The following is a 24,954-nucleotide window of genomic DNA, read 5'->3' on the forward strand; positions in this document are numbered from 1 at the left end:
TCATGGGTGACACGACGGAGACTCAGAGGAGTTTAGGAACGTGCCTAAAGCCCTGCAGTCAGCCTCTGCAGAACTAAAAGGGATGCCAGTCCGTTCTGCTGTGTTCTTCCCATGACATCACAATTTATTCTTCTGACTACCCCCCCACCCCCGCACCCCCTCTAGGAAGAAGGAAGCCAAGGAGATTCAGGTCGATGTTGTTCACACTGTGGACACAATTCAGGGGAGAATTCTGGGGTCTAAGCAAACCTGTCCGTCTGTCAGTTCCCTGGGTTTCTCTCAAGTCCATTGCCACCCACCTTCCCTGCTTTGTCTTCACGTTGTCCTGTGTGGCCGGGAGTGCAGGAGCCACAGTTTGGGGGAATAAATAGGTCAGTCAAAACCTGCCAAGAATTTGCCTGGTCTTAGAAATCTAGCGAACCCAGGGTGGGTCAGGATCCTCCTTTGGCAAATGAGGAAACAGGCCCAGAGTGGTGGGGCAACCGTGTTCTCCAGGCTGACGTCACCCAGCACTGCCCTGTGGGTGTCTGGTTTGGTTGGGGAATTTCACAGCCATGCTGCTGTCACAGCACCACCCAGCTGAACGTGTCAGGCTCCCGTGGCAGAGCTGTCCGGCCTCCTCCCTCCAGCCCGCCCACGGGAGACAAGTCACACTCAGCAGAATGCCTTCACTCCCCCCTCCCACTTTCCAGTCCCACAGAGCCGATAAGATGTCAAGCTCTGTGGCTGCCGAGGGGAGTGGGCGTGGCCTCCCACACCCACCCCTCAGCATGGAAACGAGCTGACATCCTTTTTCCATCACAGCATCTTCCGCTGGCCTGTCTGCTCCCCTATGTGCTCTTCCTTGAGGATCTCGACCAGAACAGTACTGTACACTCACATACCTTACATACTATGTACGTTATTCCTGTTTTACAGATTACAGACAGAGGCTCAGAAGGGTTAAGAAACACGCTTGTGGTCCCACCGCTCGTAAGCATCTGCGTTGGGCCTGGAACCGAGTCCATCAAAGTCTGGAACCCATGCTCTTCTCAATTCCATGTGGTCACCCTAGGACAGCCGCTTCAGCCACTCCCATAGCGATCACTGAAATTCCATGCAACGGGGCTGGGATGAGCAGCCGCTACACCAAGACCTATAAGTTACGTGACCTGTGAAACGTTCAGTGGGTCCCCAGAAGCCTCAGGACCTGGGGCCACCGTGTCACCTATAAAGATGTCAAGGAGGGACTTCTAGCCTCTGGCAGGAGGAGGCAGGCACCAGGATGCAGGGCCCACTCTTTTCCTATGTGGTCACTCGGGTCTCTGGAACAGGACCCTGATTCCACTGAGGACCACCCAAGGGCAAGTACTCCCCAAGGCATCTGCCATCTTCTTGAGCTGAGAAGCAAGTGGTGTGAGCCACACAGAGGGTCTTCTTTCGCTGTCGACTTATTCACCCAGGGACCATCACAGTGGAACTTCTCACTCCTCGTCCCTCCCCGCTTAGTTCCTGGAGAACCCGCCCCCAGCACCCACCCCACTGGGCACATCTCTGTGGGACCAGACGTGCCTGCTGCCCTCTGGGAGCTTCCAGTCAGAAAGACCAGTATCCCGTTACCATTACATACACTCCATTCTGTCCATCTCTGAAACATGCAGGCTGTTGCTCCTTAGGAGTTAACAGCTTTCTCATACTTATCTACAAGAAAGAAGCTCCTGGAAGACCTCTCATAGTTTCCAAATGAGCTATAGCCATTTCCCGGTAAGAAAAGGCAGCTGCATCATGGCTTTCAAAGGCCAGTATTCCAGCCTGTTTTTGAATACAGTAAGAGTCAGAGCTGCCTTAACCTAAGGTTTTTTCTTCCTGTTCTCTTTTCCTTCAGCAGATAACCCATCTATTCCCCCCTTCCCACCACAAACCTGGGGAAGTGACGCAAGTGGCCGTGGGCACCTTTTGCAGGACTCACGCAGAAAACAGCCATCCTGATCTCCATCCCGTCTGGGAGTGCCAGGAGACCTGTCTGGCCAGCACACTGAATCTCCCACCCTGGGATGACAGCACCCCTGGCTGCTGCCCGCACCAGATCTGGCAGACAAGATCTGACCATGGACTGAATGAATCACCTCCCAAAGCAGGCCAGCCAGCCAGCCAGCCATAGCTACGGGAGTCCACTCTTTCCCATCCTAGAGATGGTAGAAAACCTCGACCAGTGCTTCTTAAACCTGGCTGCACGTGGACTCCTCTGGGGGATCTTGAGAAACACAACACCTGGGCTCCATCCTGGAGACCTGATTTAATTGGTTTGGGGTGCAGCCTGGGCAGAGGGAGTTTAAAAAATCTCCCAGGTGATTCTAATGTGCAGCAACGTTGGAGAAGAACTGGTATAGACCCCTCCCAAGCAATTTCAGACCTCAGGGGTCCCCATCCAGCTGCAGACTTAACACTTTTGCACTCACAGATACGCACTGCCCCCAAAGGTTAACAGAGAAGGCAGTATCCAGGGTGTGAACAGATCAATAATATTGCAGGGCTTCCCTGGTGGCGCAGTGGTTGGGAGTCCGCCTGCCGATGCAGGGGACACGGGTTCGTGCCCTGGTCTGGGAAGATCCCACATGCCGCGGAGTGGCTGGGCCCGTGAGCCATGGTCGCTGAGCCTGCGCGTCCGGAGCCTGTGCTCCGCAACGGGAGAGGCCACAGCGGTGAGAGGCCCGTGTACCGCAAAAAAAATAAATAAATAAAAAATAATAATATTGCAATCTTCAGAGGATAAGTCAAAGACCCCACTTTCTATTCACCTGCCAGATTCTCAAGTTCTCAGAGTGAAAGATTTGTCTCCATCTATGGGTACAAAGCTAGAAACCAGACAGAGTTTTGTCTCCTGGGGTGGCCCAAGATGGAGACAGAACGGGGAGCTCACTCTGTTGTGATTTTAAAGGTAACAGGCATTGCCCTGTGAGGTGTCTCTCCTAGGAGGCTTATACATCTCAGTGCATCTGGCATGGGATGCATCTGCTCTGATTAAGCTCCTGGCATTGGTGGCAGACGGTGGAGCTGTTCCCAATGCAGCCAGCACATCCGGGGCACTGGTGAGAAGCAGATTTGTGTTCACAGGTCCTAAGCCATGGAAAGGTCTGTGTCCTCTCTAACTCTCAGGGTTACTGGGATGCAGCCAAGTGAAGAGGGCTGGGCGCTAGGGGTCAGAGCAGAGATGGCCCTTGTGACAGTGATCCTCAGACTTTTCAATTAAAATACGATTACACCAAAACAAAGAGGACCAACCTCTTGTGGTCTGCGGCCTATCTCAGAGCAGATTTACCCTAAGTTGAATTTTAATTTATTTTAAGAAAAAATCCAAACACTGGCTGATTCTGCATCCGAATCAATGACATGTGTAAAGTCTTAATTTCGGTTATTGGGAAGTGACCCAACAAAGAAGAGACCCTGAGTGAAGCCTGTGGCTTTTAGTCTCCGCAGCTGAGCTCAAGGCAGCCCATGAAAGCTCCAGTGATGAGAGGGACCCCCAGGGTCAGGAGTGGGCTGAGGAGAATGTGCTGGAACCATCAGATATGTTCGGGCCCATTTTTTTCTGGACCTAAATCACACAAACCTCACTTTTGCCAGAAATATCACTTTCCCTTTGAGACTTCCCTGGTGGTCTAGTGGTTAAGACTCTGTGCTCCCAAGGCAGGGGGGCCCAGGTTCGATCCCTGGTCAGGGAACTAGATCCCACATGCCGCAACTAAAAGATCCCATGTGACGAAACGAAGATCTCACACACAGAAATGAAGATCCCACGTGCCACAACTAAGACTCGATGCAGCCAAATAAATACATATTAAAAAAAAAAGAAATTTCACTTTTCCCCTTTTTAAACTTGTCAGCCTCTTCCTCCTGCACACAGCTTTCATCATCTTACTGCTGTCTATCTGAAATCTTTCACCGGTCAAGGCCTCTCTGACCACCTCAGCCCTGCGTGATGAGGACGATGATCCTTGACTGTTATTAACAGGCTAACTATGTGCCAGGCACTGTTCTACTCACTTAGCATGTATCAGCTCATTTCATCCTCACCACAAGTTTATGAGGAAGGTACTATTATTATGCCCATTTCACAGATGAGGAAATGGAGCCCCAGCAAGGTTAGAGCTAAACCTACATCCAAAATAACACTATACTATCCTGCACTTAAACATCCATCTAATATTAACCTCCAAGTAGACCATCCATCTTGGTTTTTCTTCCTAACTAGACTGAAGCTCCTTAGTGACTTACATCATACTTCTATCTCTTCTCCACGCCCAGTGGCCCTGAGCATGAAGCAGATAATACATATGCTTTCTCAAGAACCTTCAGTGGTTCCCCATTGCCTACAGGGGGAGAAAAATGATCTTGCTTTCTGCTGGGAATTATAGTGCAGTAAGTCTTGGACTGCCCTTTGGACTGAGTTCTGTGAGAGAAGCACCTGTCTGCTCCACCACGGGGTCCCAGAGCTCAGTTCCAGCTTGGCACATGGTAGAGGCTCAGGCAATACCTGTGGGGTGAACATAAGCATGTGTTCAGGTTCTGACTCCCATTACTAACAAAGTGATCTTGAGAGAGTTGGATCGTGTCTTTAAGCTTCAGTTTCCTCATCTATAAAAATCCTTTATTGCCTCACAGGATTGATGCAAAGGTAAAATCAAATGAAATAATGGGTATTTTGGAAATGACTGAACCCCCCTAAAAGGCATGTATGTAACCATCACTCCAGGCATACAAAGTCCTATCTCTGTTAGCCAATTTCATTTCTCACTTTCCTGGAGCACTTCCTCTGGATTGGCTCACATGTCATAGGGCTTGTTCATTCTTTTCTCTACACTAGTGCTTGGCAAACTTTTTCTGTAAAGGGCCAGGGAGCAAATATTTTAGGCTTCGTAGGCTATCCAGTCTCTGTTGCTACTCACCTCTGCCACTGTAGCAGAGAGCGACCATAGGATGAGTGTGGTTGTGTTTCAATAAAACTTTATTTGTGCACTCTGGCCCACGAACAGTAGTTTGCCCACGTCTGCTCTACACTGTCATTTGTGCAGTTTTCCTGCCTAGAATACACAGCCCCCATCTCCTCTAGTTCCATCTTCTCTGTGTAGCTTCCTGAGAAAATTCCTCTGGCCCAAAGCAATCTCCTCATTTTCTGCTCTCCTAATCTTTTAGGTTCCTGACATTTTAATTCCCAAATGGAGAAAGGTATACAGTATACAGGTTTGTGCTGGTCCCCGCCTTTCTCCTAATATCATACTTGTATCAAGAATCAGGTGCTTCCTATGTATTTCCTCCCACCACCAGTGGATGGGCCTTTGGTAACTTCACTCTCACTTAATGGACACTTTTCACAAGTAGACAAAAGCTTTATCACTTCATTGGAGTTCTGCTTTCTCTCCTCCCTTCTCTAATTGGGAGGCAGCAAGCTGCCTCAGAAGGATGCAGGTGGGCAGCTAAGCTCACTCACCAGCTCAGGGACTCATTTCCAAACACCAGCCCCATGGCCTCAAACCCTCAGATTCCTGTCATAGCAGAGCTGCAAATTCCCACGTGCCATGGACCTCCGCAGCTGCCCGCTAATGTTACCTCCACCACTGCCAGGACCTATGGAGGTGCCTTCACAGCCTGTATGGCTACCTTTAGCATCTGACTATATGCTGCCTTTTACTGTTTAATTATTGTTTCACCTGTGTCAATCCCATCTCCCCAATTAGATGCTCCCTGGAGGGAGTCAGACAGGATATCTGAGGATTATTCTTCTTTGGCACCCTCTGCAGGGCTCAGCGGAGAGCTGGGCTGACCTCCAAGGACGTGTCAGAAAAATACCTGTTGCTTGGGTGGCAGGGAGAGAATGGACCAGCCTAGGTGATACTCAGCCCAGAGCCCAGCGTGGACAGCAGTCAGGTCCAGGAGCACCTCATACCAACCTGCACCCCAAGAAGCAGAGGCTGAGAAGGTGTGGGCTGTGTAGGGCTGTGGGCTTTGGCTGGAAGCCCGTCCCTTGTCTCAGCTCTTTGCAATTTCTTGGTGAGAATGAATGCAAGCCCATCCAATGACCTGTGACCTCTCGTGACTCACTTTCACTCCTGGGGCCTCAGTTTCCTCATCTGTGAAATCACGAAGCGAGACCAGCAGAATTCTAAGGCCCCTCTGCAGCTCTAAGATTTTACACAGAAGATAGGATAGGGTGGTTTCCTTTATCACTGCTTCCTCTTCTGTTTCAGAGAACTGGGTGTGGGGATGGGGGCCTCTGGGAGGAGAGCTGGGAGCTCAGCAGGTCTGCACTGCAGCAGTGACAACTGGTCTACAGAACGTGCCTAATGCTTCTCTTCGACTTGACTTTGCTCCTTACTCACCACTGGCTTTCTCTACTCGTCCGCCAGACCCCACATTGGCCAAGCTCAAGTAAGGTCCACACCTTCTCAACTCACACAGTTCAAGAAAACAAAACAAAAACTATCCCGGAAGCTGGTCACCATGAGCCTTTGCCACATTTCCTCTTTCTTAGCTCTTAGCAAATCTGTCAGCAGCAATTCTTTTGCCCCTTGGGTGGGAAGCATCTCCAGGCCTCTGTCTGGGATGAGAGCCTCGGGCATCGGCTGCAGGAGAATGACCACCTGCAGATGCCTTCTGCCCAGCAGCTGGCCTGACCCAAACACCTGCTGTCTCTGTTTGGCCCATCCTAAGTAGGACTCTCTGAAGGAAAGGGGCAGGCACCCGTCTGTCCGGGCTGGGCACACCCTGCTTGATGCTCAGATCACATTCAGGGTTCATTGGCCCCTTTGTGATGGCCTCAACCAGATGGGAAAGAGGAAGCCCCATGGGGCTTCACTACAGGGGCCCCTCCGAGTCCCGACGGCCGTGTTCTGGAATGGCTTCCCCAGCCCCACCCAGGGCAGTGAAGGTGTTGATTCCCACAAGTCCCTCTATGGGACTCCTGTCCAATGTCCCGAAATAAAAGAATCAAATTCGTTAACTGTGTTCCCTGATAGGTTATTCCCAGCAGAGGAAGGATGGAGCCATCCATACAAGCAGAACCACGTGGAATTTGAGCTGCTCTGGGGGGATGTAGAGGAGGAGCCATGAAAACTAGAGACTGAAGTCCCTAAAGACAAAAATATGGAGCATGGTCAATGTAGACAGTCAACAGCAACTGACTGAATTGCCCATGGGTTGGGGATTGTGAAAGGCACCTTGGGACATGAAACCCATGGGGTGTGGTTCCTGTCCTTGGAGCTCACAGGTTATCTGAGGAGGGAAGACAGAGACACACATACATGGACACCGGGATAAGCACGGCACAACCCGGGACCAGCCTCGGCGGCTTCCCAGGCAGCCCAGCCCAGCTCCGCGTGTGTGGGCGTCATGTCTGTGGACTCTCTGGGCTGCCAGCATGTCCTGGAGCCTGGGCATGGTGTCCCTCACCCTTTCACTTGGCCACCTCTGTCTACTGGCAGGAGCACGTCACCTGGGGTGGCAGGAGCCCCACGCAGGAGGCCGGGAGAGCCCTGTGGCCCTGGAGCTTCGCACTTAAGTTCAGGTCCTGTAGGGCCTCATTATCATGATAAAAATCTCAACAGCCAGGCGTGCGCAGGCTTTAGCAGTCACAATCTCATTTAATCCTCGAAATAACTCAATGATGGAGGTATGTTATTACCCACTAGGCCACGCTGCCTGCACGTCCAGCCATAGGTTGGCCTTTGCTGGCCCTACCCTTGGTCGTCTGTGAACGTGGTCAAGTCAGCCTCACTGAGACTCGGGATGCTTTGCCTGCGAAACGCAGATAAGAAGGCCTTCTTTATACATTTATTGCAGAGACGGAATGAGACTGCACATCTGGAAGTGCTTAGCACAATGTAAGTATACAGCAAGCAGTCAATAAACGCCGTGGTAACCACCAGCAGCCTCAGTGGTCGTTCACCTGGCAAAGGGAAGTCTGACTGGTGGGTATTGACCCCATGCGGGAGTCCTCTCGCCTTAACCTTGGCCCCTGACAGGCCTTTCAGCCTGGGCCACATTATGACTCTTGTTCATGCACTTTCACCCTCAGGGCTGTGGGCCCCTTTCTCCATGAAAAAGTCCTGGAAATTATATTTTGTGACTGGTATAAAAACAAATATATAAATGTCATATATTAAAGTACTTTCTTCAACCTAAAAGTTCATTTCTTTCTCCTGATTTTAAAAGAAATTAAAACATTTTTGTGGGCCCCTGGCACTACATGCCCACTGTGTGTCCCATGGTTAAGTAGGCAGTGCCTTCAGCTCTGAGTCCCAGGTAGGGTGACTAGCTGTCCCAGTTTGCTTGGGACTGAGTTTTCTCAGGATGCAGGACTTTCAGTGCCCAAATCAGAAAGTCCTGGGCAAACCAGCACGTGTGGTTACTCTAGTAGCCCCAGGTATCCCCTCTCAGTCCTAGACGGACACCCGCCCTCACTTTTTCTGTCTACTGCAGGCCCCAGGGCACAGCCTGTTCTTCTTTCCTCTGTAAAACTGCATCCTTGTACTCTACCCTGGAGGTTTTCTTGACAGTCCCTCCCCCCACCCCACCCCCAGCCTGGCTGTGGCCTGGACACAGGTGCTCTGGCTGCCTCTCAAGATCAGCACACATCCCTGCAGCTTGAGCATAGAATAGAAGCTTCCCAAGGGCAGAGAAAGACTTGTTCACTGACGCAGTTCCCGGGACAGGGCCTGGCACACAGGAGGGGCCATTAAACGTTTGCTTAATGAACTGAATAAAACACAAAGAAGCAATAAGACGCACACATGCACACACACACGAAACCCAAAATCGAATCTATGGAAATGAAAGGTTCCAGAATTGTATAAGGGTCCTATAGAGTTCCTGCTCCATGGCACCCATCTACTTCTGAGACAGTAACTGGAGATCAGAGGAGACTCCGGCACTCTGACTGTTTCGGAGGGTAGATGTTGCAGATCCCTTCCATTTCTGTTCTCCCCTCCCCTGGACCGTTACGAAGCCCCCACTTTTTAGCTCAGAGGTCTAAAGTGTGAATCCAAGCAGAACAGGGTGACACCTGTTCTACTGCAGTGGCAACAGGAATTTTACCTTGGGGCATTCTCTTGTGCCCTCAAGAGTTTCTAGGGCACGAGAAGGTCTTTTTTTTTTTTTTTTTTTTTTTTTTTTGCGATACGCGGGCCTCTCACTGTTGTGGCCTCTCCCACTGCAGAGCAGCGGCTCCGGACGCGCAGGCCCAGCGGCCATGGCTCACGGGCCCAGCCGCTCCGCGGCATGTGGGATCTTCCCGGACCGGGGCACGAACCCATGTCCCCTGCATCGGCAGGCGGACTCTCAACCACTGCGCCACCAGGGAAGCCCAAGAAGGTCTTTTTTCAGGTTAGTTTTCCTCACTGGATTTCCTGCTAGGTCCCCGTCTCCTTTCAGTCTCCCTGACATCTTAGTTTGATCATTCAGTCTGAGACGTCCTCTTCTTCATCCGAGAGAATTTGCCCCCTGGAACTGACATATCTTTTGGGGATACTTTCCTTAATCCACCACTTCTATCTAGAATTAGTGGGCTCTTCGACAGCATGAGCTTACACCCCAATATTATTCCAGCACTGGTTTCAGCCTCTATATAGTAGCATGAGTTGTGTCTCATGCTGTCTCATGACTAGACAGCATGTCTCCCTGACTAGACCATGAGCATCCCAACACCAGGAGTTGTACCTTTCCCATCTCTGTATTCCCAGAGAACCCAGGACCAGAGCACTGTGGAGTGAATTAGGGATGATGGTGGGCAGGGTGAGTGAGTGGGTTCCAATAACTCATCCTAGACTCCAGTCTCTTCAAACGTGAGACTTGGCTCTCTTAGAATCAATTTAAAGAGGATTCCATTGCAAATCATATGTCTAACAAGGGATCAAGATCCAGAATATATCAACATAAAGAGCCCCTATAACTCAACAAGAAAAAAACAAACAGCCCCATTGAAAACGGACAAAGGACTTGAATAGACATTTCTCCAAAGAAGATATACAAATGGTCAATAAGCACATGAAAAACTGTTTGAAATGACTAGTCATCAGGGAAATGCAAATCAAAACCATGGTGAGATGCCATCTCACACCTATTAGGGTGGCTATTTTCAAAGACACAGAAAATAACAACCTGTGTGCATTGCTGATGGGAATGGAAAATGATGAAGCTGCTATAAAAAAATGGTATGGCAAATCCTCAAAAGATTAAACATGAAATTACAATATGATCCAGCAATTCTACTTCTGGATATATACCCAAAAGAAGGGAAAGTAGGACTTGAACAGAGATTTGTTCACTCATGTTCATAGCAACATTGTTCACAATAGCCAAGACATGGAAGCAACCTATTGATGGACGACTGGATAAACAAAATGTGGTACATACACACAATGGAGTATTACTCATTCATAAAAAGGAAGGAAATTCTGACACATGCTACAGCATGGAGGAACCTTGGAGACATTACGCTAAATGAAACAAGCCAGTCACAAAAAGACAAATATTTTATGATTCCACTCATATGTGGTTCCTAGAGTAATCAAATTCAAAGAGACAGAAAGTAGAATCGTGGTTGCCAGGGGCTGTGGGGAGGAGGGAATGGGGAGTTAATTGTCTAATGGGTGCTGAGTTCAGAAGATGCAAAAGTTCTGGAGAGGATGGTGGTGATGGTGGTACAAAAATGTGAAGGTGCTTAATGCCACAGAACCATACACATAGAAATGGTTAAAATGGTACATTTTACATTATATATATTTTCTTACAATAAAAAAAAGATTCCAAGGGCAGGGGAACCTGGGGGCCATGTAACCAGGTTCATGGATTCACCTGGTTCCCGTAAAGTTGGGAGTGTCCCTTACTTTCTATATTCTGGGAAAGTGAGGAGTCGATCCTACTTCTAAGCAAGTGGGCCCTCATCCCAGGACCTCCAGGACCAGGCTCTTTTCCTAGGCCTGGCCACTCTCCTGCCAGGTGCACTAAGAAATGGCTGAAGCCTAGGGATGATCTGGACAGCCCGGCCTGGCTCAGAGGAACAGCTGCAGCTAGGAGAGGGTCTTATAGCTTCTTAGACGACCCTCCAGAGGGGAGCTCGGGTGCAATTCGGAAGCCTGGGCTCAGAGATCTGGAACGGGCCTTGAGACGAACAGTCCAATCACCCACCTTCTGCAGAAACCTGAATCGTTAGGCGATTCAAGCAGTGGGCACTTCCCACCCTGCTTCAGATGCTCTCCTCGCGCCCCGTCACAGCTGGCCACGAGCAAGGAGCTACCCCGGCTTTCCAACCTCACACATCCTAGAGAAATGGATGCGACAGCAAAAGGAAGATCTGGGGCAACACTGTCTCATCTTTCCTGTGCAGGCCACGGAGTCGTGGAATTCTGCTGAAGTCGCCGAGCTGGGAGCTCGCAACTGGCTTGCCTTCAGAGTTTTCCATCCCTACCTCCGAATCCCTTCCTCACTCTCACCCTAGTGGACATCTCTGCACAAGAATGCTTTGACCACAGGGTCCCACAGCTTCTAGGATCCCACGTGCTCTGAGAGCCATCAAGCCAAGCCCTGCAGAGTCACGGGGCCGTGAGAGATGGGCAGCTCTAGGAGTCCAGCTCGTGTGTTCTAATCACAGGCCGTGGGTGCCGGGACAGCAGGCGCACCTTCTCCCACCACGTGCTGGCTCCGGCTGCGGCCGAGCCTCTGTAAATGATTCAGAGAATTCCGAGGTGGTGAGCGGGCGCGTGGGAGCCAGTGCCAGCTCCCCGCATCCCTGCACTGCCACGCTCGCTCAGAGGGGAGGGGCGGCTGGGACACCCGTGGCACTGCCCTGCTGCGGGGAGTGGCTCCTTCTCGGCTCCCCTCTAACTGGAAGCCCCGCCTGTGTCTTCAGCTTTGCCGGCTGGGCTGGTGCTGGGTGCTGGAGCCTCACCACTGGCCCACACACGCCCTCTTGTCCCTGTGCTGCCTGCCTGCCCCGCTAACCCAGCCCACGCTGGTGCTCCGGGATTACTCTGTGATACTGAAACGTGTCTTAGTTGGTCATTGAGTAGCTCAGAGTCTTTCCACGTGTGTGTCTTCTCATTGTATCCTAAAGGCTCAGGGGCAGGGACATCTGGTTTCCTGTCTCCTAAATGGCCTGGTAAAGTGTGCTGTCCTCAGTGACTCCAAGACGAATGCTGCTGACATGGGGCTGCATCTGTGAGCATCTCCTGGCCTCACGGCTGGGGCTTCGGTTACTTGGGTAATTCTGGAAAGAGCTACAGGAGAGGCACCATAGCATAGGGCCTGGGAGCTCTGGCATTAGACTACTTGGGCCCAAGTTCTGGATCTGCCCCTTACTACTGTGTGACCCTTGAACCCCTTCAGTGCTTCAGTTTCCTCACTGTTAAATGGAAACCATATACACAGTTGACCCTTAAACAATGCTGGGGTTAATCTGCATATAACGTACCGTGGGCCTTTGGTATCCTGCATCCGCGAATTCAACTAACCACAGACCGTGTACTACAGTAGTATTTACTGTTGAAACGATCCAAATATAAGTGGCCCATGCAGTTCAGACCCGTGTTGTTCATGCGGCAACTGTAGATGATGTGAGGATTAAATGAGTCTATACACTTAGAAAAGTGCCTGGCACACATCAAGGCCCAGGAACTGACTATTACTATTTTACATTCTAACCATTTCCCAGCAGAACCCTAGCTCCTGCCCTTTCTCTGTTCTGTGCACAGAACCTTATACCTCCACGCACCGCAATCAAGAACCTCACCTCACGCCACAATTCAACATCCATCTGCATTCCTCGAAACAGCCTTTATAATCCCAGGCCCAGGAGTTCTCCACCCATTCTCACAGCCAGATGCTGGGCCCTCTTTAGCAATTAGTCTCCACTGGAGGGGCAAGTCTCCCCATTTTACAGAAGGAGAAAGGGAGACTGAGAGCAGTGAGCATATGCTTCCTGAGGTCACCCAGAGTGAAGGTTGAGGGCTTGGGTTGCCAGGCCCAGTGTTGGGCCCACTTGAGGGCCTGGGGCCCCCGCCCACTCTACCTGGGCTGTCTGAGAATACTCAGACTACTGGGGTCACCAAACTGGGATCTTCACTTGCTTAGAGTTAAACTGGGAAAGTTAAACAAATGAGAAGTGTATTGATTCCTCCCCCTCAACCTGCCATTCCCATGGCTGAAAGGCAGACAGGAGAAATCCATCAAAGCGGACTCTCCCGCCTCCCCACATGGACCCCTCTGCCTCAGCCGCTCCAGGGAGGCCCCACTTGAGGAAGGACCGCACCAACACTTGCCAGCATGTGCCAGGGCCTGGTTGCTTAGTAACCCAGCCCTGCCTGCCCTCATCCTCCAAGGCAAATAGCTGAGGAATCACAGATGGGGTGGATGGAAAGCTGTCCTTGCGTTTTCTGCTCACTCAGTGAGATTTTTCTTTTCAGAGTCACTGGAAAAATCCATTGATTCCTCACCCAGAATCTCAGCAAGCTTCCCTTTCTCACAGTCCTGAGATCCGTTTTCACATACTTTGCCTAAAGTGCTGTGTGTGTCCTCTGGGAGCCCCCGCTGCCTCTTAGGGAAAGAAACTTTTTGAGGAAGAACCTCCAAGTTCCCTCCTCCTTTTATCAAACACGCATTAAGTGCCTACCATGTGCTGGGGACACGATGATGAACAAGATCTGGTTCTTCTTCCAGAAAAGTACAGCCCATCAAAATGAGGGATAGGGGAGAAGGATACACCAGTGTTTTGGGAGCAGAAAGAAGGGAGCATCAAGTTGCAACCGGAAATGCTCTCTAAACACCCTGGACCCATCAGCTCCCACATCCTCCTCGCTAACCCACACTTTCCCAGCCATGTGTGACTCCGGAGTTTACGCCTGCCTACTGCCTCTCCACGTGTTCTGGCCAACGGAGGGCCCTGCCTCTCATACTCTCCGCCGCAAGGCTGGTGCCCTGTGGCCCCAGTTCCCCGTGACGCCTGCATCACGGTGCGGGGGACAGCCCAACACCACTCCTCACTCTGGGGGAGAGCCAGGAGATGAGAAGGATACAGCGGGGCTCACGGACTGGAGGCTGATGAGGTGCTGGTGGCAGAGTATGGCGACCAGGTTTCCCAAGACCAGAACAGGGAAAAACGGCCTGGATTTTAGCATCAGGAAATTGGCTGAATGAGAAAAACAGCTTCCTGTGGCAGGTCACCAGATTAGAGCTGGGAGATCTGAGCTTAGCTGGAGCCTTTCGGAACTTGACTCTCACCCGAGATGCCATGTGTGTGGTGGGAAGAGCATGTGTCTTGGGGTCGGGTGAGCGTGGGGTGGGGGCCTCGCCCTTGGCTAAGCCCCTCTCACATACTACCTCATTGAACATGCCAACCTTTCGGCTTGACAGCAATAGAAATTCTGCCAGTGTGGTCTGTTAGGCGGACACGCTCTGCTACCGCCCTCCCTGATATTTTTTGCCTCGAACTGTAGCCTCATACACAGCAGGGATCCACCCAGCTGGAGTCATTGTCTAGCACCGTGGACAAGGGAGGACTGATGAATGGGTTGGAGGAGGATGGTGGTAACGAGCACAGCTTCCCTCCCTGCCTGTATCAGTTATATGCAGGCCTGCTCGGAAGCAGGGGAATGGCTGTAAAGACCCTTGACAGTCTCCTCCAGCTCCAGGAGTCTCTGCTTTTCAGAGGTTAAGTTAATCTCCTCCAACCCTCTCAGTGGCTGCTGCAGCTCTGTCACTGCCAGCCTGTCCCCAGCCCCCTCCTAAGCTATGCCCCAGGCTCTCTGATTCTGGGAGCTGCTGCCAGGTCCTGATGAGAGTCACATGGCTGCAGGGCAGATGCAGCGTGTCTTCCCCCAGGATGACCCTTTGCTCAGGGGCCCCCATCCAGACACTTCATGGGTGGGGAAGGGGGGCAACTAGGGTCTGTTACACAACGTGGCTGGGGCCATAGGTCTTTAAGTGTGGAGACTGCATTTTATCCACCTCTGTGTCTCCCAGCACCCCAGTGCTCGGTGCTATAAGAAACTTAAAAAACACAACATTTTGATTGAGCCCAGGCATTGTGGGGCCCTGGATGCTACATAAGGAGCAGGAACGAAGTGCGGGCTTTGCTCTGGAAGCAAATGGGGCCTCCGAAGGCTTCAGGACACCAGACCGATATGCCATCGAATGCAGGATATATAGAAGGAGAAGAAACAGGATGGAAACTGGTTGGGTGACCTCCTGGAGCATCTAGGGGTGAGGTGACAAGCCCCCAACATAGGGCAGGGCGGGGGACAGAAAGGAGAGACTGACATCTGCGACACTGTGGAGGCAGAAGCCACAGTGACAGACTGGATGGAAGGGATGAGCGGGGAGACCCCTGAGGTTTCAAAGGTAGGGAGGGGACTAGTAGGGTGGGGTAGAGACAGGGAGAGAAATCAGTCATGGGCAGAGCTACGAGTTGGTTCTGGACATACTAAATTTTAGGCATCTGAGGAGCATGGGAGACCTCCAATAGGCTATAGGAAATCTATACTAGGGACTTCCCTGGTGGTCCAGTGGTAAAGAATCCACCTTCCAATGCAGGGGATGCAGGTTCGATCCTTCGTCGGGGAACTAAGATCCCACAGGCCAAGTGGCAACTAAGCCAGCACGCCACAACTACTGAGCTCGCGCGTCTCAACGAGAGGGACTGAGGGTTGCAAACTACAGAGCCCACGTGCTTTGGAACCCACACGCCACAACTAGAGAGAGAAAAAAACCCAAAAAACCCACACGCCACAACTAGAGAGAAGCTCGAGTGCCGCAACGAAGATCCTGTGTGCCGCAGCAAAAGACCCCACGTGCCTCAACGACCTGAAGCAGACAAAAAAAAAAAGTGTATTCTAGAGCCAAGAAGAGAGGTGAGATGGGGGATGTAGGCTGGGGAGTGGTAAGTAAAGCTGGGGTGGGGTGGGAGAAAAGAAGAGACAGGGACCAGGACAGCACCAAGGACAGAAGCCACAGGCTGAGGGAGGGAAACCTGAAGTTTTCTGCCACTACAGCTTCCTTCTTCCTCCTGGCCCTGAACTTAAATGCTCCTGATTTTTGGCAAATTCATCTGGGCCTCTTATCCGCAGAGAATATGTCATGCCAGGACCGGGATGCTACTTTATGGGTAGATTGAGCCATCCAGAAGGGGAGACCGAGGCCCTGAATGAAGACAGGTCTGAGTCCTCCACACAGGAGGATCCCCAAGCTGGAAAGCACACAGGTGTGCGTTACCTGGCAAGTCAAGAGCAGCAGAGGGACGGGAACACAGGCTGCTGGGCACCCAGGCTGGGCCCGACGATGCCTCCCTTTCAAGCTCATGGGGTGGAAGCTGGATCCAGAGTCTAACCTGATGCTGTAAACTAAGAGCTAGGATTCAAGGTTGATACCAGTGTAAAATCTTCCTTTCTCCCTAAACTGCGTGGGTGAATGGCTGTTGCATGTGCCCTGAGCTATAACTGGAATTGCTTTAGAGGGAAAAGCCAGCTGAGTCAGGATAAACAGTCTAAACTTGTGAAGAGAGAAGGGTGGGTGGGAGGGGAGGAATCCGGAACACAAAGGTGAGGATGTCTTGGGTAAGTCCCAGGTGGTCCTGGAGAGGGGGCTCATGTAGCCATTCAGGCCCCCTTCCTGACCCCACCCTAGGGAAGTCCTTACAGTTTAGAGAACTTGGTAGTCAGGATCTATCCCTGCCAGTCCCATGAGAAACCGGTAAGAAGGCTCTGCTCCCATGCAAAGTGGTGAGGGACTCTCAGATAAAGAAGAAGGACAGGCTCGTATCGCACTCGCTAAAAGGACCAGATGAAGCGCCTGGGTCTGGAGGGTTGAAGTGTCTTGGCCACAGCCCCTCAGTTAAGAGCTGGAGCTGAGATGAGAAGCCAGGACCTTGCTTACAGTTCTGTGCTGCTTCCGTTACATCACGCATCGGTCACGATCACCAAGGGCTGTCCCCTCAACATCCCTGCTAGCACGTTGTGGTGAGAGTAATGGGGACCGCTCTGAGCAGGGGCCCAGGGGCTCTGAGTCCTTGGTCTGTCTCTACTTAGCTGTGTGACCAGGGACAAAACCCTTTACCTTCTGGGCTTCCAGCCTAGGAGGCTCTCTGGCATCTGTGATAAATGCTCATCTTGAATTCCAACTGAAGTCATCAATTACCAAACATTTCCAAAACAGGTGGTTCCCAGACTTCAGTATATATGCGAATCACCAGGGGGAAGTATTAAAAAAGCAGATTTGAGGGTCCTACCTCCAAAGATTCAGGAGCCAAGAAGTCTAGAGTGGACCCTTGACACTCCATTTTCAAAGAGTGATCCAAAGAGAGATTCTTATGTCAGTAGCCAGGGCAAACCTCGTAAGCACCACTGAAGGCTTCGGATGCTACAGAGGAACTGGGGCAGTGCTGAGTAAGGAAAAGCATCTGTCCTCAAAAAGTTCCCAGTGTAGTTGGGGGAGACAGGACACACACCCCCATCCCAGGAAGAGCACATCCTTGGTGACAGATGGAGAGGTACAAAGTCAAAGAGACAGAGGTTACGGCCCTTCACCAAAAAAGCAGAGCAGAGCTTCCAGCGGTGGTTGGGCAGAGAGGTAGGAGGAGGATGTGCGGCAGAGACAGCTAAGTGTTTACCACATCCAGCTTCCTCGTCTGCCTGGGCTCACAGCTGTACTTCATTTCCCAACCTCCCTGTGGTTAGGTGTGGCCACGTGACTGAGTTCTGGCCAATAGCACGTGGGTGTAAAACACACACACCATTTCCGGGCCTGGCCCACAAAACCTCTCATGTGTTATCCTGAGCCCCACCTGCCAATGTAACTTTACTTAAAGAGGGAAATAAACTTCTATTATATCAATGACTGAAAATAACGGGGGCTGTTTGTTACAACAGCTGGTCCACCCTGATTACACAGGATGCAAGAGAGATGAGGCAGCAACTAAACTCAACCAGCATTTAGCCAGCGCCTGCTCTCGTAACCAGTACTTGGTGCGGCCCTGCACCTGAAGGGGATGCAAGTTCTGGTCTTACAGGGTTTACCATCTTCACGGAGGAAAGGAACACTGGGAAGGGCCAGAGAAGCAACGAGAAGTAAATTCCACAGGAGGGGAATACAGGTTCCAGCCCCAAAGGGAGGCTATTGCGTGGCTACGCTGGCGTGAAGAATCTTTTGAGGTGAGTCTTGAGCTGGGCAGCCTTCTGAGAAAGCACATAGAAAAGCAGTTATGTGGTCCAACGGTTCCGAAGATTTAATTTTTATTGCTCAAATTTGGAACCTACTTATTTTTAGTATTCTTTTCTCTCATGCCAAGAAGGTCAGGGGCAGGTGCTGAGCCCGAGACCTGGGTGTTCCTGCTGCTGGCAGAGAGATGGGGATTTCCCTGACTGGTCCCAGGGCTGTCAGGCTTGGATGACGTCCCTGGAGCCACAGAGGCCCAAGAGGAGATGGGCCAAGTGCAGGGACGGAACCAGGAGTGGCTTCGGACTGTGACCTCTGAGACCCCCGCTCCCCACGCCTTCCTCTCTGCGTCTTCCTTGAATTTTTCAAGAATCAACGGTGTCAGTGTAGACCAGGGAGGGCCTGGGTATGGGGGGTGGGGTGGGGGGTGGCATGGGAAGGTATGCCAGCTGTGTTTAAGTATAATATTTAACCACAGATGGAGCCAAACGTGCACCTCCATATCCACAAAGAAAACATGCATGATGAAGGTACAGCAAGCAGTGTTCTAGGATAGACACGAAGAAGGACTTGTAAAGTTGTAAGATTCTGGGACTGATGAGAGGGACCCCTGCTAGTGTCAAGTGTAGAGTGACTGTTTCTTGGGCCGCTGTGCCTTAGGAACGGAGGGACGGTGACGGCCTTATGCAGTGGAGGGATGTAAGGACCCTGCAGCTCTTTGCTAGCCCGAGGTTGTTTGGGTCTTTCCATTTTGTAGAAGGCTCTGAGAGGACAAGGACTGCAGTTCATCCCTGTCACACATGGAGCGAAAAAGACCAAGGAGAGCTCTTAACAAGGTTTCTAAGAGGGGTGTTAGTCCTGGCGCCACCCAGCCCAGTATTTGGCCTGGTGAAGTCCTCGCGCCTCTCTGGCCTCAGCCTCTCCATCTGTAAAGGGAGGTGCCAGATCCGGGTCCTTCCAGCTCTGACGTGCTGCAAGCAGCGGGCTTTCTGTGTCCCCAGAGCATTCACCCCGATGCTCTGGATGGCTCCTGGGGTCCCGGAGCCTGTGGAACATGCAGAGAGAGCTCAGAGTGCCCGTGTCCCTGCTCAGGGGGACTAAACTGCCACCCTCTGCAGGCATTTGGGGAACCGATGGGAGTGGAAGTTGGCCTCACTTCCAGAGTCAGATCCCAGACAGGAAGAAAGGAGCAGCTGGCAGGGATGCCCAGAGGTCCCAGTCACCAGACCCACACATCACCGAAACCTGCCCTTTGTGGGACTAAAGCAGAAAAACCTCTGGGCTGGGAGATGAGAGATGTAGGTTCTAACCCTGGGTCCGTCATAAACTTTCTGTGTGACCTCGAATGACCCTCCCACCCCCGACCCCAACTCCAGTGTCTTGGACTGGAGTCCAAGACTCCAGTCCACCTTCCTGTGTGTGCACCTTCCTGAGAGCAGCTTGGTCTGCATCTCTGAGCACACAGGTTGGGCTTCCTCCAAGCCACCAAGAGCCCCATTTGGACACGTGACCCCGGGTAAGCAATCTAATCACGCCCAGCAGCCAAGGGGGAGGGCCCCACCTCAGCCCCCTGAAACGAAGACTGAAAACTGGGTCTCTTTGCCCCTCTCAGAGAAGGCCCTAGGCCCCAGGAAGCAGCTGTCTTCTGAAAGGAGAGAACAAGCCGGGGCCCAGGGCCTAGGCCCACTTCCTCTGCTGCTGCCTCTCTTCAGGGCCTCCTCTCTGTGAATGAGGGCCCTTCCCCACCCTCCCACATCCTGCCCAAGGGGCTGGTGAGAGGCCTCCAGGACTCCTCGGAGGCCGGGCCAGGGAAGGCTCCTAGAACAGCAGGAGGCCCCCCGCAGCTCTGCGCCAGCCAGAGGCGCGCACGCGGCAGATACAGGCTGTTCTGACGAGGCTAATTATAGAAGCCGGCTTGGCCTTTCCCGAATACGGCCCTCAGTCTCTCAGCGACCGGGAAGCACATAAACGCCTTTCCTTGGAGACAGGAAGGAGAAATTCTCGTAGGAGCTCAGATGCGATCTCTCTTTGGGTAGGAAAAAAGCAATGTTAGGGGTCAGAATGGGGTCAGGAGATGGCAGATCTCTCTGAAACCCTTTCCAGAAGTGGCTGCAAGGCAGAAGAGAGAGCTAAAATGTTATTAAAGGCGGGAAAACACCCAGAAGGACCAGAGACTGAAATATGTGGATGAAGCTCGCCAGCTCCTGAGTCAGCCACACACACCCCGTCACAGCCGGGGGCCGCCCCAGTGCGTGCTCCCCGATGAGAGGCAGCCCTGCACCCCCTGGAGAGGGCTGTGCGCATGGCAAGTCTGGTGCTGAGAAAAACAGTCCCCGACAGCAGTTCTGAACCTCCGTCAAGACTCTTCTCACACTGCAGCCAGGCAGAGGCCGGGGATAAGAGGGGCCGTGGCCACCTCTCTGTCTTTCTTTGAAGCATGTATCCTTATCACCCTGTGTGGGGTTCAACAAAACCCGTTTCTTAGAAGGGATTCTCGCCCTCTGAGGGCTTATAGACTTGGGCAAAATGAGGTAGAGGGCTATGCAGAGGCCTCAAGACATGCAATGAATTCAAGAACCAGACAAAGTAGAGCTGATGTGTGTGCCAAACTGAAGGTGCATCTTCAGGAGTGATGCTTGCAGGGGGATCTGGGGGGACAGTGAAGAGAGGAGGCTCTCTGGGCCACGGAACAAGTCACCTCTCCCACTGCCACCCCACCCCAGCATATCTTATTGTCAAATATCTCTGTTTCTCCCAAGAAATACCAGAAACAGACACCTTTTTCATTTGCCAACCGAAAGAAACCTCAGCTTTGCAATGCCCCTTCCTCTACCCAGTCATGCAAAAAACCCAGCTTCTGGGACCGAGGGCTTACAGCCTGGCGGGAGTGAGGGCAGCAGCTAAACTCTGTTCTAAAAACAGGAACCATTTCCTTCCCAGGCAGCAGCAAAACTCTCTAGAGCAATGGTTCTCAACCTCAGTTGCATCTCAGAAGTACCCGGGGAGCTTTTCAAAATCTCCATGCCCAGGCTTCACTCCAGACCAAGGAAATCAGACTCCCCTGCTGTGGGACCCAAGTATTGACATTTTCTAAAGCTCAGCAGGTAAATCCAGCGTGCAGCTAAGGTGGAGAACCACTGGTCTAAATAAAGACCCCAGATAGCTGGAGTGCCCTTATGTGGATGTGTATGGGTGGGGGTGGGGTGGGAGGGGGTCCTCACAATGAGGCGGGAACCCCAAGAGAGAGCTGGACACCTCTCTGCAGCCATGCTTTCTGCATGAGGCATCCTTACCCCAGCCCCCCGTCCTTGAGAACAAGGGCAGCTTCTCGAAGGGGTGCCCCAGAACACAGGTGCTGGTTCCAGGGGCCTGTTTTAGTTGATCCTTCAAACACTAAAATCAAAACCTCTCTTCTGATTCTTGGGCGTCCTCTCGCAATTGGAAAGTCCAGGGCGTTTATTTGAAGGTCAGACCCCAGCCAATGCGGGCCCTACGGGCAACATGAATTATTAACCACGGAGGCCCCAGAGTCAGGCCTGGGGAAGTTTTTGGTTAGTTCTACTGGGTGTAGGAAATTAATGATGGGCCTGCACACACCTGTGAAAGTTAACAGCTCACTTCAGTCTACAAACAGGCCCTTTTAGGCAAGGACCTGGCTCGGAGCCCTCTCATCTAAATAACAAAACAAATAAATAAACGGAGCTCTACCACCGCTCCCACCAAGTATGTGGCAGATACAGGGCCGCACTGGGAGGGCGAGGTCAGGGGACTCAGGCAAGCTGGGTGTCTAGCACATACAGCCCCATTAGGGAACACATGCAAACTCCTTTAGGCTATCCCCAACTAACCCAGGAAGTCAAAATGGTAGTAGGACAATGACCTAGGAGAGAAGTTTTGTTTGCTTCTAAAAACACCCTAGACTTCTGCAAAGTTGCGGGACTGTGTTTTAAGATGGTTTCTGGCCATTTGTAATACGGAAGTCTCAACCTGTTAATGATTATCTTAATGAGGGACTGGGTGCCATCCACTTGCCATCGAGAGCTTCAAAGCTCGGATTTGGGGGAAGGTCACCCTCCCGGGCACAGGTGAGCATGTCCCCAAACCACCAGCCAAGCGCTGTCCCCAAATCCTAGAGAGCCATTTTGAAAAGGTCCAGGGACAAGAAATGCCGAAAGGAGCATTTGCTGGGGGCCCCCAAAGGGCTCCAGATCCAACCCGTGGTCTCCTCGGCCAACAAGTTCAAGAGGGTGCACAGGGCAACTGCCCACCCACGCCCGTAAGACATGACTGCCTGTTTGCCAGGTGCAAGATTTCCCTTCTAGACCACAGAGGTTATTTCCCCACAATGAGAGTCTCTCGTATTATTAAGTTTACCTTCCAAGGATGTTTGCTCTGCACATTCCTGAAAAAGGTGGTCTTGGCAGTGAAGAAGCAATCCTCCAGTTCCTCCTCCAGGCTGCAGTACCCACTGCTCATGCTGCTGTCCACTGTCATCTAGCCCGGAGCTCCGGCCGGAGGCAGCGGGCGCATCTGATGGGGCCAGGCTCTCGGGATGCGGCGGAGGGAGGTGGGGATCCCTCCCCAGGCGGCCGCGGCGTGAGCTTCTAGCCCCGCCGGGGAGCGAGTCCGTTATCGGGCCGGGCAGACCCGGAGCCGGCTGCCTCGGTTTTTTACACCGGGGCCCGAGTGGCTCGGGCGGCGGGGTAACCTGTTCCCCAGCGGCTGCCAGCACGGGGGTCGGACCTGGACCCCGCTGCGCTCACCTCGCTCTCCGACTCACTAGGCATCTGCGGTTTCAGCCCCTCCTCGCCGGCTCCCCCCTCCGCCCCGTGCGCCGAGCGCCATCTCGACACCTCCCCCGCCTCCCGCGCCTTTCCTGCCCCTCTCACTGCACGCAGAGGAGTTCGGAAGCCACTTCCTCTCGCAAGGTTCCTCAAAGCCGCTGGCTGTCGCGGCGCCCCTCTCCCTCCTCCCGCCCCAGGTCTGCGCCTCCCCACCCTGCCTCTGGACCACGTTGGCAAGTGGACCTAGGGCATCACGAGTCAGATTAGGGATGCAGGGCAGGAGCAGACTAGGATGGACCAGAGGGAGAAAATTCCCTCTCTCCTTTCTTCATCCTTCTGGAAGCAGCTCATTCTCATCGCCCAGGATGGCTCAGGTTCAGAAGTAGCACGTGCTCTAAGGTCGACAGTGTCCCTCCTCCCTTCCCCCCATCCATGCCGCACCTCACCCTCTCATTCCCCATTCACTGGGTGAAGGAGCCAGGTCAATCAGAGCTAGAGAAGTGAAGAAAATCAATATTGGGCCTGTCTGGAGAAGCAGCAATATTTTAACTCGGAAATGCCAGAAGAAACGGCAGGGGCCCCCCCAAAGCATATGCGAATCATATGCAAAGTTATGGCAAACTGCAGAGCAAGCAGGCCCTTCCACCCACACAGGGAACTTGGCCTTCAGGAAGCCTCAGGTTAATAAAGGAGCCCACAGACACCACCCAGGTTATTGGTGCATCTTCCTGGTGGTCTGGCCAAGAGGGGTCTTTGCTAGATCTTGTGATTCCTATCAAGGACAGCTCAATTACATTTCTCCATCAGACTGGATGAAGGAACATCTCCCTTGACGGGCTGAATCCTTCAGATCCTTCATCCACAGTAGTTACAGCCTATGCCTGGTGATTTACATGCAGTCTGTCACTTAACTTTCCCAATAGCCTTGAGATAGACACCCGTAGGACGCGTGTTCCTATGCGTGTTCTGGGACTCAGAACCAGGTGTGTGCAATTCTAGGGCCTGTGCTTCTAGCCACTGTGATTGACGTACAGTCTCTCAGCAGGGATGGCACTGATTTGGTGTGCGTGCTGACATCTTTCAACAGAGTGGGGCTTGGAGTCTCAGGAAAAAAAACAAGCCTTCAGAGCCTGGCAATGCCAGGGGCACCATGCTTGTGGAGTCTGATGGCCTGGGGACCCCAGAGGGACCCTGGGAGCACCCCAGAGAGTGGCTGAGAAGGGGTTATCAGGACTTTCTCCAAGTCTGTGTCTCCTGTAGTTCTGAAACAATCGAGTCCTGGGGCACAAGCTGGGTGGAGGGCTAGACTCAGCCCCCAGACTGCAAGCTGCCAACTCCATTTTAAGCTCCGGCTACTTTTGTGAGGAACCCTCTTCCTCCCCCATCTTAGTCAAATCTGTCAGCTCTCAGGATGGCTTCAAACTGCAGCCCAATTTGGCTCCATCCTCCCACACAGTCTTTTTTTCCAGAAGCCAGTGAGTGCCTGGCAGGCACGAACATGAGCTAGCTGAGAGCCAGGCCAGCGCCCCAGCCGGCTGACCAGCCTCAGCTCCGGAGAACGGTCAATACTGGTAGCTAGGAGATACCTTGGCAGGGAGATAAGTGGAGGTAAACGGCTGGGGGTGGGGGCTGAGGTGAGCTACGGGGTGTTTCCAGGGAAGAACTCACATTACTGGGGTTGGAAGTAGGTTTTGGCTTTGTCTAAAGCAATCTTTTCTTCAAATGAATACTTTAAAGGCTGGTTTTTTTTTGGGGGGGTTACCCCAGAAACTGTGGTCCAGGCAAAGGTTTTGGCCTCAGCAGCACCCCCAAGGCCAATGCCAGAATGATGAATGCTGCAGGGAGGGGGGGACCTGCGTGACCCTTGGGCCATCCGTAACAGCCTACCTGCTTTGTTCAGCCAGGGAAGGAACGCACGTTTCTTTATAAAAGGACCTCCTTGCTCACTGGGAATCCAACATTTAAAGAAAAAGCAGGCCCCAGATTCTCTGGCCAC

At 52.3% G+C, this 24,954-nt stretch overlaps 1 protein-coding gene across 3 annotated transcripts in view; it reads right to left on the minus strand.

Annotated features, from left to right (window-relative positions):
* RASSF5 (Ras association domain family member 5) overlaps positions 1 to 24,954 on the minus strand; it is a 71,682-nt gene that overhangs the window by 6,845 nt on the left and 39,883 nt on the right. The window contains exon 1 of one of the 3 annotated variants that reach the window (XM_032624212.1): positions 22,549 to 23,042. The exons of the other annotated variants lie outside the window; for them this stretch is intronic. Coding sequence (XP_032480103.1) covers positions 22,549 to 22,668 — 120 coding nt within the window. The 5' untranslated portion in view covers positions 22,669 to 23,042. Of the gene's footprint in view, positions 1 to 22,548; positions 23,043 to 24,954 lie in introns of those variants that run through there. 3 annotated transcript variants of the gene reach the window in all.

Source organism: Phocoena sinus, chromosome 1 (assembly GCF_008692025.1).
Source record: "Phocoena sinus isolate mPhoSin1 chromosome 1, mPhoSin1.pri, whole genome shotgun sequence".
Classification (NCBI taxonomy): domain Eukaryota; kingdom Metazoa; phylum Chordata; class Mammalia; order Artiodactyla; family Phocoenidae; genus Phocoena; species Phocoena sinus.